The sequence below is a fragment of the Crotalus tigris genome, unplaced genomic scaffold, assembly GCF_016545835.1.
Source record: "Crotalus tigris isolate CLP2741 ecotype Arizona unplaced genomic scaffold, ASM1654583v1 scf7180000024382.2542628, whole genome shotgun sequence".
Classification (NCBI taxonomy): domain Eukaryota; kingdom Metazoa; phylum Chordata; class Lepidosauria; order Squamata; family Viperidae; genus Crotalus; species Crotalus tigris.
Window position 1 is genome coordinate 743,700 of NW_024100552.1, and position 13,339 is coordinate 757,038.

At 38.8% G+C, this 13,339-nt stretch overlaps 1 protein-coding gene across 2 annotated transcripts in view; it reads left to right on the forward strand.

Annotated features, from left to right (window-relative positions):
• The first annotated feature begins 851 nt into the window (after nt 1-851).
• Nucleotides 852-13,339, forward strand: part of CABLES1 (Cdk5 and Abl enzyme substrate 1) — a 50,094-nt gene continuing 37,606 nt past the window's right edge. For both annotated transcript variants that reach the window (XM_039328540.1, XM_039328541.1), the window contains exon 1: nt 852-2,347. In XM_039328540.1, coding sequence (XP_039184474.1) covers nt 1,641-2,347 — 707 coding nt within the window. In that variant the 5' untranslated portion in view covers nt 852-1,640. The remainder of the gene's footprint in view (nt 2,348-13,339) is intronic.

Genomic DNA, 13,339 nt, shown 5'->3' on the forward strand with positions numbered 1-13,339 from the left:
GCCAAAGTTGGATTTTTCTAGCTGCATATAGCACATTATACATCTCCTAGATCAGTGGTTCTCAACCTTTTTAATGCCCCGACCACCAACCGGTCGTAAGTCGAGGACTACTCAACCGGTCATAAGTCGAGGATTACTCAACTGGTGCAGCACCGTTTGCAGAATGGGACTTTTGGCGGGCTCAGCAGGGCAGACACAGCCTGGACAATCCCTACTGGCTTTTGAAAGCCAATAGAATTAGACTCTATTCAAGAGAGTCTATTTTCAAAAGCCAATAGAATAAAAGGGAGTAGCACAGCTAAGGAAAAGGGGAAAAAATGACGGACTGCGTTGTTTGGTGACCCCGGTGAAATGGTCTTTCAACCCCAAATGGGGTCCTGACCCACAGGTTGAGAACCACTGTCCTAGATACAACTGGGAGGAAATGCTTGAAAAATAATTTGCTCCTTTTGTATTTCAGATTTGTATTCGCTTTTCCTGCTCTTTATAAAATGCAAATATAAGTTGTTTTGTTTTGCTGCAATGCTCTTCCACAGCTGCTACTCTGGAAATTATTTTGAAGTGTTGTGTCTTTAGACTAATTTCTTCTACACATTTAAAATAAATGGAGGGAAATCAAGCTCACAAGCATTCAGAAGTCTTCCATCCTTTTGATCCAAGCAACTTTCCCTACAGGGGTGCCCTTCACCTGGATTGCATTTCAGTGTCCATAATTTCCAGGCACGAACTACAATCCAGAGTTGAGGTCCAATACAACTGGAAGGCTCATAGAATGACCACAGTACATCTGGAGTCTTTAATGGACATATTTTATTCTGAAGATATCCCTGAAGAACAAGGAAAAGAATTTCGAAACCGAGGGACTTCAGCCAGTCTAGTTTCATGGTCAAATTGGGAGTGAGATACAAGTTTAGCCGGCTCAGGCAGAAAAAAGTAGAACGTGTTATGTTCACAACGTCTTGGAAGGAAACAGTCGTTAAAAATCGACCAACAACCCGAAGGAGAGTCACCAATTTTTAAATCCCATCAACTTCTAGGAGATGGCCCTATTTATGTAAGCTCCTCATGACCATGTGCTGTGCAACACAAGCGGAACTCCACCTTCCTCGCTTCCCCTCCCACTAAGCAGATTGGGGGAAAAAAAAGTAGAAGAAAAAACACTGGAGGAGCTTCCTTAAACCTAGTTTCCTCCTCCTCCTCATTTCTCCTTCCTCCTCCCTCTATCTTCCTCCTCCTCCTCCTGGCCGAGCTTTTGTTTTTCTTCCCAGCTATTTCCCACACGTGATTGCCGTGTTTTTACGCCGAGCGCTTGGCGGGCCGAATGCACCTATAAATGCTAGTAACTTTGGCCAAGGAGAGAAGAAAGGCAGGAGCCAGAAGAGGGAAGGAAAGGAAGAGGCGGAGGGGTGCATAACTCGGGCGCTCTATCCGTGCAGGCAGCCGGGGGGGAGGCGGAAGACATGCCATGCAAGCCAAAAGTCCCCCGCTTCGCGCGGCTGGCGCTCCCTCGCCTCGCCCCAGCTTGCTGCTAACCCTCCGCTCGCCGCCGGGGAGGTCGCGCCTGCCGTTCGAAGTCTCATTCTTGCCCGCTCTGAGGGAGGGACGGAGGGTGGACGGGCGGCGAGCGAGCGCCACAGACAATGGCGGCGGCAGCGGCGGCGGCTCCTCCTGCCGCCGCCGCCACCGCCACCGCCACCACCACTAGCAGCAGCAGCAGTCCCGGTGGTACTAGCAGCGGCGACGGCAGTACATTCCACCAGCAGCTGGAGCCCTGCTTAAGGAAGCCGCCGCGCATGGACCCGCGGCGCAGGCAGGCTGCTCTCTCCTTCCTAACGAATATCTCACTGGACGGACGGCCGGTGTTGCAGGGCGAGGAGGGCGGCAAAGAAAGCGACGTCGGCGCGGCAGCCGCTGCAAGGACTGCTTCTGCTGCAGCTTGCGGTATCAGCAGCGGCAGCAGCACGCGGACTCGTCGGGGCAACCTGAGCGCTTTCCAGCCGCCCGCCCCGCAGCAGTACGGAGCTTATGCCAGCGCCTGCGGTGGCGGCGGCAACAGCAGCAGCAGCAACGTCAAGCTCGTGAGCCCCCTGGGAGCGGCTGGCCAGGCGCAGCAGGGCGAAAACGACGAACAGGAGGAGGACGAGGACGAAGATGCCTTTACTAGCGTGCAGGTGTCCATTGCCGCCGCCCTCCCGGGCTCCTCTGGGACCCCCTGTGCAAGGGGTCGCCTCAACTCTTTCACTCAGGGAATCCTGCCCGTCTCCTTCGCCAGAACCGCCCCACAGAACTATTGCTGCGTCGAGCAAGGCCCGGTGGGCGCCAGCGCTTTTGAGCTGCAGAGGTCCAGGTAAGTGGCATCCAGAAGGGCCTCGAATGGGTGTGGATATCTTCAAGAGGAAAAAAAATCCAGAAGGAAACAAACCAGGGTTTAAATCTTACCCTGAAGCTCTTTGGTATCTAATTTCTGAGCTGTGAAGTTTGTGTCATTCTGCCCATGCCCACCTCTCTAAGAATATTTAAGGTGTTCATGGGCTGGTAACTGTTACTTACATAGGATCTCAGGAGAAAGCTATAGCCAGTTCTCAGTTTTTAACCAGATGTATGTATTACTGCAGTTTATGTGCCACTTAATTCCAAAAAGGCTTTGAACAGCTGTCATGAGAAATGTCAGGGTTTGAGGCATCTCCAAATTGTTTCCATTTATGCTCCAACATGTGTGCGTAGGTAGAGAAGTCCGTTTTAACACAGTGATGAGAAGATATTTTCTTCCATGTTCAAAGAATCTTCTGTACTTTGTGGCTCTAATATTTAGCAAAAGGGATTTGAATTGAACTTCAATGAAAAAAGGGATCATGTGCAAATATCATATAAGAGGAATTAGTTGTTATGCATTGATACTGTTGTACTTACTTGATTTTTCCACCAGTACATATCTGTAAGTTACATTAGAAGTCTAAACACTGCCCTTGTCCACAGGGGACTTGTTGCACCTGTCTGGGCTCAGAAGCTAAAATGAATAGGGCTTGGTTAGTAGGTGGATAAGAAACTTAGGAAATCTCAAAGCTAAAAGACAGGCTAAGGAGTTAAAACACATTAGAAGAATGCAGTGGCAACCTCCTTCTGTACTGTAACTAAGAGGATTGCTAGAAGATCGCATGACATTGCCAGGAGTTGAGTTCCATATGAAGGAATCTGCCCTTTATCTACTGTGCACCCATTCCTCTTTAAATACATTTATTTAGTATAAAATTCTGAAGGGGGGAAGATACTTTAGGCCTGATAAGCTCAAGAATACAAGTTTAAAATGCTTCTTAGTATTGTTTTCTCTAAGTGTAGAAATGATTTCAATGTACAGCATCCTATTTTGTAAACCGTCTAAAGTATTAGACAATTTTATTTTCTGTACAAAATATAACATAACTGCCGGCAGCATATACATATTAATTAGTAGGCTTCCGTATTAAATTTAGAACTAATCTTGTCCACTATATTACATGAATTGAACGGACCTTTGGTCGCACAGTGAGACTTCCCCTTGGTTACTCTCACGCTGTGTGCAGAGTTCCTCCAGAGTAGGCTTGAGAAACTACTAGGGAAGATGGAAGAATTGCTTCTGCCAATAGTTTCTACTTTGACAGATGGGCCAATACAAATCCCTGAATTTGCACAAGATTGTGATTCAGTCTGACAGCAACAAGACTGCTTCATATATCTCAAAAGACTTGTCCCATCTTCCTAGAGCAAATGCCGACTTATTTGATTTGAAGACAACTAACCAAATCTTAGCACTAATCTTGAAATCAGGACTTGTATCATTTTTTTATTGTGAAATTTGGAGCAATAATTTCTAAACCTGCTTTTTAGGCTAATAGCAAAGTCACTTTTTCCAAATTGCATTTCAGCCTCTGAAATACCACTCAGTATAGGTAATCCTTGATATATAACCACAGTTGAGCCCAAAATTTCTGTTGCTAAGCAAGGCAGTTGTTAAATGAGTTGTACCCCATTTTACAACCTTTTTGTCACAGTTGTTTAGCGAATCATTACAGTTGTTAAGTGAATCATACAGTCATTAAGTAAATCTGGGTTTCTCCCATTGACTTGTTGGAAGCTGGCTGGGAAGGTTACAAATGGTGATCACATGACCCTGGGACAGTGCAACTATCATAAATACATGCCAGTTTCCAAGCACCTGGACTTTTGATCAAGCATCCATGGGGATGCTGCAACAAACATAAGTGAAAATTAGTCATAAGTCATTTTTTTAGTGCTGTCGTAACTTCAAATGGTCACTAAATGATGTTTGTAAATTGTAACGTTTAGAAAAACATTTAGATGTTATTAATGCTGAAACGACATACAGTAATCAAAACATCAATTAAAATGTAAAGCTATTTCTGCACCTTGGTCAGATTCTCCTTTTCTACTCTGTTCCAGTTATTAAGTTTGGTGACAAATAGAACTATAAGGGAAGAAATTAGGCTACTCAACTCTTACTATTGACATAAAGAGATAGCTTGGAAATTTTCATTTATTCTTCTTTCTCCTTTTCTCTTTGGATGCTACTTGTAAACTGTCATAATGGGTTTAGCACATTATATGGGGGCGTCTGTAATTTTCATTTTTAATGGCATCATAATTTCATGAAATTGTAGTGAAATTAATGAGAAGCAAATCTCCGGTTACCTTTCTGAAGTTAGACTGCCAATTAAAATAGCACTCATATTTAATCTTTTGTATGTTTTTCTGTTGAGTGTTGATTTTAGTATCTGAAATCTTAATCCCTTCATTTATTCTCTGCTGTTATCATGCATTATTTATGACCTGATGCATTACCCCATTACTTGCATTCTGTTGTTTTTCAGCATTGATCTTAATTTAACGGGAAGCTGCTACAGTCTGTTTGTTTAAAGCAGTGTTTCTCAACCATGATGACTGGGGAATTCTGGGAGTTGAAGTTCACATATCTTAAAAGCTGCCAAGGTTGAGAAGCACTGGTTTAAAGAGTAAACATTTTATTTATCTTGGAAGTTAGGCAGGGTTGACCCTAATTGGCTTGGATTAAGGACCATTTGGGAATTCCAAGTCTGTAGGCTGGATGAGGGAATCAAGAAAAATGCTTTGGAAGAAGACTGAGTAGACTTGGTAGTAGAAATGGAACAGTGTGAAGAAACTTACACAAATGTCATCTCCAAGAGCTGAATTTAATTCAAAGCATCTTTATCTTACCTGTTTTAAAACATTAAAGAAAGTCTTCAGTGATTGGTGAATAAATAAGAGCAACAATCTGTACATTTTCCCCCCTAGGTGCTTTAAACTTGATTTAGATCTTAACAAAAATAATTGGCAGAAGACAAGCATTTGGTTGCTACAGTTGAAATCTCAGATTTGTATTTTCCCCAGGATATTAAGTAATTTGATTGATCTGGTTAGGATTAAAAAAGTGCATGTCAGAATCAAGACAGATGTTTATAAAGATAATTTATTGATGAGAAAATATAGCCATATAAATATTTCTACTTCTAAAAAAAAATGAATTGTGACCAAAGGAGAAAGGTAGTTTTTATTATAAAATGAACAGTGGTAGGCTGTAGGCTACACCAGGGGTCCCCAATTCCCGGTCCGTGGACCAGTACTGGGCCGCGGCATGCCAGCAACTGGGCCGCACAATCAAGCAAAGCCCCATCTGCGAGATGCAGGCAGCACACAAAATCATGCACCTTCCGGTCTGCGGAAAAACCTTTCTCCAGGGAACCGGTCCCTGGTGCCCAAAAGCTTGGGGACTTCTGGGCTACATGACATGAGAAAAGTTTAAGTATTCGTTAATGTGAAATAACTGATATCATAATAGTCTTCATCTTTCTTTCAAGAATATAGCATTTACAACAAAACCCTTCTGAGATGAAAGAGAAAGCATGCAATAGCCTTCACCCACCAAATCATGTTAATAGTAGCACAGAAGTTTAATTTCCCTAGTTCAAATTTAACATTTGTTTGTGATATCCTACTGCTTCCATATTACCAATTCTACCTTGTTTTTCTTTTTCTTTACCCTTTTGGTGCTTAAAGGCTTTAATTATCTCTTCTTAAAACAAAATAGAGCTAAATTCATGCTCATACCAAATTAAAATAAGATTGAATAATTTTTGCTTCATTGTGTTTTGGAACTGAGCCATTGTTTTGAAAATCAAGGTGTATGCTAATCCATAATATGATTTATTTGTTGGGCATAACATGTTCCGTCAAAACAACAATTACATTTTCTTAATCTGGATTTAGCATGTGTAAACACAGCTAATAAGTCTTTCCAGATTTATTTCGTATATTTATAATAATGCCCTGGCAGTCATTTGGCATTTAGTTTAAAGCCTTGAAAATGAATTTATTTATTAAAAGACTTATATTCTCTCTTTGTGTAAAATAATTCTCAAGGTTTACCGGAGAGCCCCACCGTTATACGATGGATGCAATTCACTGTTACGTGCCATATTTTCTCTGCTTCAAATATTTAATTTGAGCCTAATTTAAGAATGTTGTTATCTTATGCAGAGTGATATTATGTGACAAGCCAATGAATACTTTACCACTAGTTGTTTGCCAGAGGTAAAACATTTCCACTGATGGGAAATTGTGATCCAAAATATGTGGAAGGCACCAGATGAGAGGAAAGGAATCATGGTGACATCTCACTAAAGCTCATCCATCATTTGCCAGCTTTGCAGAAATCTCAGGAGATGTGTCTTTTGAATGTTTAATTGGTTGAATCCTATTTCTTCTAGTGATTTTTCAGTTTTAACAGTATAAAGATTCTAATTAATTTTATGGAAATATAGCATATAGATAAGCAATTTTTGCCCTTTTGAACTACATGACCAACTGAATTAGATATGTCAGATCTTTTCCCCTCTATAAAATATACTACATCAATTAAATGTGAAATAGTATTCAAATTATTAATCTGTTCACAGACAGAATATAAAACTCATATATAAATGAGATGTTCTCCATCTCACTTCTCCTGTGAATTGTCCATATAGCTATGAAAATAGTATTACATATTTTTCAACAAATGCCAAACCATATTTTAGAATTATTATTATTACTTTTTTTTTGCTAATCTAGTCATTCTAAGGGACAATTTGTGAGTTTCATGTGCACAGATCTGTCATTTCAATCCATCATTGAGTGGCAAAGGGTCAACATTGATTTGTAGGCGTCAACATTGATCTTGTTGGCAGGATCCACAATTTTGCATTTCACTACTCTTTTGGTTTGCAGCGTCGGCATGAGGCATTGGAGAATATCTCTTCTAAAATTGCATTAAGAAAATCTATGTAGTCAATAAGAATCAACACCCATGTGGTGACACATAATTGGATCAAAATATCATGGGTGATAGCAGCTGCAAGGAAAAAATCCTTGAAAAATAAGGTAGTAGGGAGAAATGGAAGACACTGAAAGCGCTTGGGTATCTGACTGACTGAAACTCTCAATGCATGATTTTGTTGCAAATTCTGCTTTAAAATTAATCAATATAATTGTAAAACAAAACAAAATTACTTTCATAGGACTCTGCAACTTAGTATTAAGTCATTGCCTTTATATTCATATTGTATTCATTTTGATAAGATTTATTTTATATCCAAAAATGTAGTGTTTTATGTATTCAAAAATTATCTGCTAAATACTAATTGTAGTAACACAAAATGCTACAATTTGGCTTGCATAATCTGGAGGATGCTCATTCTTTTTTAGTGTCTTCATATACATCATTTTAGTTGTTCTTTTCAAAGTAAAGAAACTGAAATGAGTCTTAAGAATAAGAAACTGAAATGTAGTATGTACAGAAGCTATCTTCTCTCCATATAATTTTTATTTATTTTCCACACATTGTGATGCAATTGTGAATTGCTTTATGTATGTGCTACCTCATTTTGGTAGAAATATAATTTGAATTTACTATGATATAAATTCTGTATAAATATGGTTAGAATTCAGCTTCAAGGCATTTTTCCAAAATGAAAAAAAATGATACAAATGAATTATTACTCTACAGCAGACGTGTCAAACACAAGGCCCGGGGGCCGGATGCGACCTGCGAAGTGGTTTCATGTGGCTCATGAAGCCATCCTGGAAATAGTGAGAGAACGGCTTCCGCTGCCTTGGCCCTGGCCCAGGCCGGCCGGGAGCCAATGTACAATTTTGTGGTGGCCATCTATACTGAAATGCATTCAGTCTTAGCTCCACAAGGCCATCTGGAAACAGTGAGGAACCAGCCCCTGCCACGTCAGCCCCACCCCCTGGGTGCATGCTGAGGAGGTGTTACCCTTTGTGAGGAATGAAGAAATGGACCATGCCTTGGCGCTTGCCCCGGTCCCACCCCCTTCTGCCAGAGACCTTCAGATCTGTCCCACTCCTGCCCAGGCCCCCATAAGCACACTTGATGCGAACGATGTAGAGCTGGCCATGCCCACCCAGTAGGCCACACCCACTCCATCCATGCCCACCAGTAGGCTGCACCCATCTTGGCCACACCCACCCGGCCCCCTGAGGGCAACCGCAATGCTGATGCGGCCCTCAATGAGCTCTACAGGAGGCATGTCAAACTCGTGACGTCATGTGACATCGTGCAACGTATCGGACCAGTTTTGCCATTGCTAGCAATGGGGTGGGAGCAGCTTCCGGATGGTGTGTTCGGCCCTGGGCCAGCAGTTTGACACCCCTGCTCTACAGGAATCTTTCACATTTCTGATTACATATAGAAGAGATTAACTGAATATACAGCAGCTTCTCCTCCTGGAAAAAGTCTTCTAACAGAACCAGTTATGCCAGTCGAAAGTAGAAATGATGTATTTGTTTATTTTGGCTACTGCATGTTCTCATGTGATACATTTTGAAATTATGGAATAGTTTATAGTTTATAAATTATAGATTATATAATTATACACACACACACACTTATAGATTAGGAACTACTGTTGATTTGAGTGTCTTTTACTTTCATTTGTTCAACCAAATTCCAATATATATATTCAGGGCACAATTCCCTAAAATTAAATGATGTAGCCTGATATATTATTTGATAACTTGATGTAGTTATTTTTGCACTGTGAACCTTCTTACTATTTTAGTTTACAGTTTCATCCCAATATCAGTCACAACATAAAGTTTGTTTTATTTACTTTTTTAACTGTATGACCTTATTATATAAACCAGGACCTGGTTTAAGAAAAGCTCAATTAAAATTCTTCTTATAGGTTTGGGTAACCAATTAGAATATGTAGCTTACATTGCATAATCAAAATGCTCAGGTCAGGGAAAAGCGAGGTCTTATTAGTGATGCTGTACTTTGAAGGAACTTAAAAGTAAATACAACTTTGTCTCTGATTATTAATGTGATATCAGAAACTAGTAGTCTCGTTTTTTATTTGCTGCATTTGCCATGTTGATGAGATTTGCTCACCCGGCAAACATTTTTGTGGATCACTAATTGCAGATATTGCATAAGGCACTATTATCTTAGAAGAGACATCTGATGTATGAGAGAGATGGGAGAACCTTCTTGTTCTTGGTGGGGTCCACAATTTTGCATTTCACTGCTATTTTGGTTTGCAGTGTCGGCATGAGACATTGGAAAACATCTCTTCTAAAATTGCATTAAGAAAATCTATATAGTCAATAAGAATTAATACCAACGTGATGGCACATAATCGAATCAAAATATAATGAGCGATAACAGCTGCTTATTTTTTAGTAAAAAAAAATCCTTGAAAAATAAGGTAGGGAGAAATGGAAGACACTGAAAGCACTTGGGTACTAGCTGTCTGATTGACTGATTTTGCATGATTTTGTTGCAAATTCTGCTTTAAAATTGATCGGTAAAATTGATCAATAAACATACTGAACTATTTGTATTTTGTTATGCAGATATTAGTGAATATGTTATGCATATTCTTAAAAATTTCTTAATCTTGAGAATTATTTGTGGACTTCAACTCCCTGAAATATAGGCTTGTGTGTGTGTGTGTGTGTGTGCGCACGCGCGCATGCGTGCATGCATGTGCTTGTGAATGTATGTGTGTGCTTGCTCACTTTGAGCTGAACTAATGTCTTTCATCAAGCAGTTTCATTAAAGCATATCTACCTGCAGTTATACAGAATTTATGTACTCCTTTCAGATTTACAGATGGCAAAAGTTCACATCTGAATGAGTAAATCTTTTGTAAGAATAAGAAGAAATAGATAATTTAAAGAATGGAACAGGTTTCTTTGTTTAGTCATACATTATTTCTGTGATCCTCTAAAGTGCTACAATTTTTTTATTTTCAGTTGAAAGAACAGCCACTTGGTATTAGATCTATGCCATCTATTATGAATGAAGCAATATAGTCACTTTCTGCATTACAGTATGCATAACTTGTTTTCACAAAGCTTCCTGAAGCTGCTATAAAAATATAATCAGAATTCCTTGGCTTTTCTGTTTATGTTAACAGTTTATGTAATTATATAGTAAATTTAATTTAATGAGGATATCATTTGTGTGGTTTGGGTAGGGATTGTATATCCCCTGCTTTTTTCCTGCCTTCCCCCCTAATATTTTGTAAAATTGTTAGATATTAGGATGCTAATAAAGGTTTAAAGGTCCCCTTGTCCAATTGTAACCGACTCAGGGTGGTGGTGTACATCTCCAATTCTTGTGTGAGAAATGCTTCTGTCATCATGTGACCAGCAAGAAGGTATGGAATATAGTAATCTTTCCGTTGAAGCCATACCTAATTCTACTTGTATTTGAATCCTTTCAAACTGCTAGGTTGGCAGGAGCTGGGGTGAGGAATGGGAGTTGCTAATAGATGAATTGATATCAGATCTTGGTGGGCAGAAGTGGTGGTGGATGATAATTTGTAGTCATAGGAGAAAAGATTTCCAATTGCTTGGCAGTAACAATAATAAAATCACACACAGCCTGGATCTGTGGGGGTGGATAATCTTCAATTGTAACCTTCACTAAAAAGGAAAAGGATTCTTCTTCAACTATTGTTAAAATGGAGAAGCCTCAATCATATTTAAACTGTAAACTTATACTGGAAAAGATCTATGAGGCTAAAGAAGAAATATGTACTACAATAAAAGAGGCTACTACAGAATTAAGAGCCAGAATCTCTACTTTAAAACTGACTCCCAGATTACACTTGACTACTCTACAAAACAGATTATACAGGAAGAGGTTTTAACTGAGGATAAGGAGAATCTTATTTTGCCTTACAAGCAAGACCAGGAAAAGCAAAGACTGAATTTTGGACTTCTGAAGCAACGAGGCTTTATGGACAAGAGAAACAAGAGGATTAAATCAGAGATCAAGATGATCTGTATCGAATCAAGTAACACTACAAGCAACAAAAAAAGACCTATTATTTGGAAGCCCTGTTATGGAAACCTATCTGGCAAAAGAGGAAAGCTAGAATAAGATTGAAAAATGAAATTTAAAATTTCTTAAATTGGAACTATTTAACTATGGACTGATGTAAGGACTGAGATTTTGAGTTTGAAATAAAAAGATGTCTTAGAGTTGGAGTGAATCAATAATTAATTGAATGTTAATTAAATAAGATGTCTTGTTTGTCCTATAACATGTGAAATTTGAACTTTACTTAAAGGATTGAAATGATTTAAAGTTTGATATTAATTTGTTAACTCAAAGAGATTGATTAAGTGAAGGATTAGATATCTATAGAATAGTTTGATAAATACATACATTTAGATGTGTCTAGGATAGATTAATATTTTTGTTTAAAAACGAGATATCTTTCTATATAAGGGAGTAAAGACAATTTAGAATACTAGGAACGTTCCTTTTAGAATGTTAGGTTTATTTCTATGAAAATTGTAATGGAATTATGAAAATTGAAGAGATGTTTCAGATTTGAAGTGAACTAATAGTTAATTGAAATTTAATAAGATGATATGATTTTCTGATGATATGGACGTTATTAGTCATGATAATTAATTGGAGATTTGAATTTTGTTTAATGGAATGACATGATTTAAGGTATGATTTTTTTTAGCTTGAAGAGATAGATCAATTGATAGATTTGATAGGTACAGGATAGATTAATATTTTACTCTAAATAAGGGAGATTAATGGAAGAAGAAAAAATAAGATTTTGATAAAATTAAGAAAGTAGAACATATGTGGAAGGGATATTTGAATTGAAAATGTTTTTATTTAAAGTTAATTTGATTATGGTAGAAATTGATGAAGCTTAAAAACAGGTTCAGGTTGAATAAATTTTATGCTATTTGAGGGAAAAAGAGAGGGAATATTTGATGTATTGATTATATTATGTATATATGTCTTGTTTTAAGATGTTTGATTACCCCAACACCACGGTGTGTCCTGAATATGTTGCTTTAAGAACTTAAAAAAACAATAAAATTTGTTTAAAAAAAAATCACACACAGCCTGGTTCTAGGTAAACATTTAGAGTAAATAGAAGTAGAATTTTGAGAAGTCTATTTGTTGTTCCATCCTGAGAAGTGTTACATTCTGTTCCGACAAGACGGTGGAGGAAGGAGTATTGGAAGGTTTACTTTCTCAGTGATTGCTTGGTCAGATGGGCAAATTGTTGTGTGTCTTCAGCCCTTCGAAGAAGGCAGGGTCAAGAAACAGGCATAGCAGGAATTCCAGGAAAATTCTTTATTATTATAGGGTAAATTAAGAGAATCTTGAAAGACTGTCAGGATTACTTTCTGCCCCATCTTACACCAAATGAAACCAGGGCACAGTTATTTTGAATTTCTTTTTCATGTTTTCTTAGGACTAAGCATTCTGAAAGTTCCTCTTAGCAATTCATTGGTTCCTTCCTCATTCCCAAGGCCAATCTACATTCATTCATGCACACCCACCTTCAGAATCATCCCCCTTCCCACATGCAAAGACCAGTTAAGGAAATGGACGCAGAATCCCTTCTCCCTTTCTCCTGCAGGACAGTAGGAAAGAGGCATGTTCTCCACCTTGAGCTATTTAGAATAATTATCAAAGATGGAATATAAATAAATAATAAATAAAATTACAGAAAAAGCTATATGGAAGGTGCACCCTCTTTTCCTGTGATTCAGCAACCATCACTGGAGGCTCTACTCTAGCATGAAGCAAAGAGTCTTCTTCATCCTGGGAGTCATTGTCTATTGATAGCAGCGGCAGTTCATGGGGACAAGGTATACGTGGGAAATTCAGATGGAATTGTTGGACACCACATGACGTCTGTCCAGTGAATTCTAAATGTCCCCTCTTATGTGTAGAATCCAGAATTCGTTCCATCTAGTACGTCTTTTATCCAGC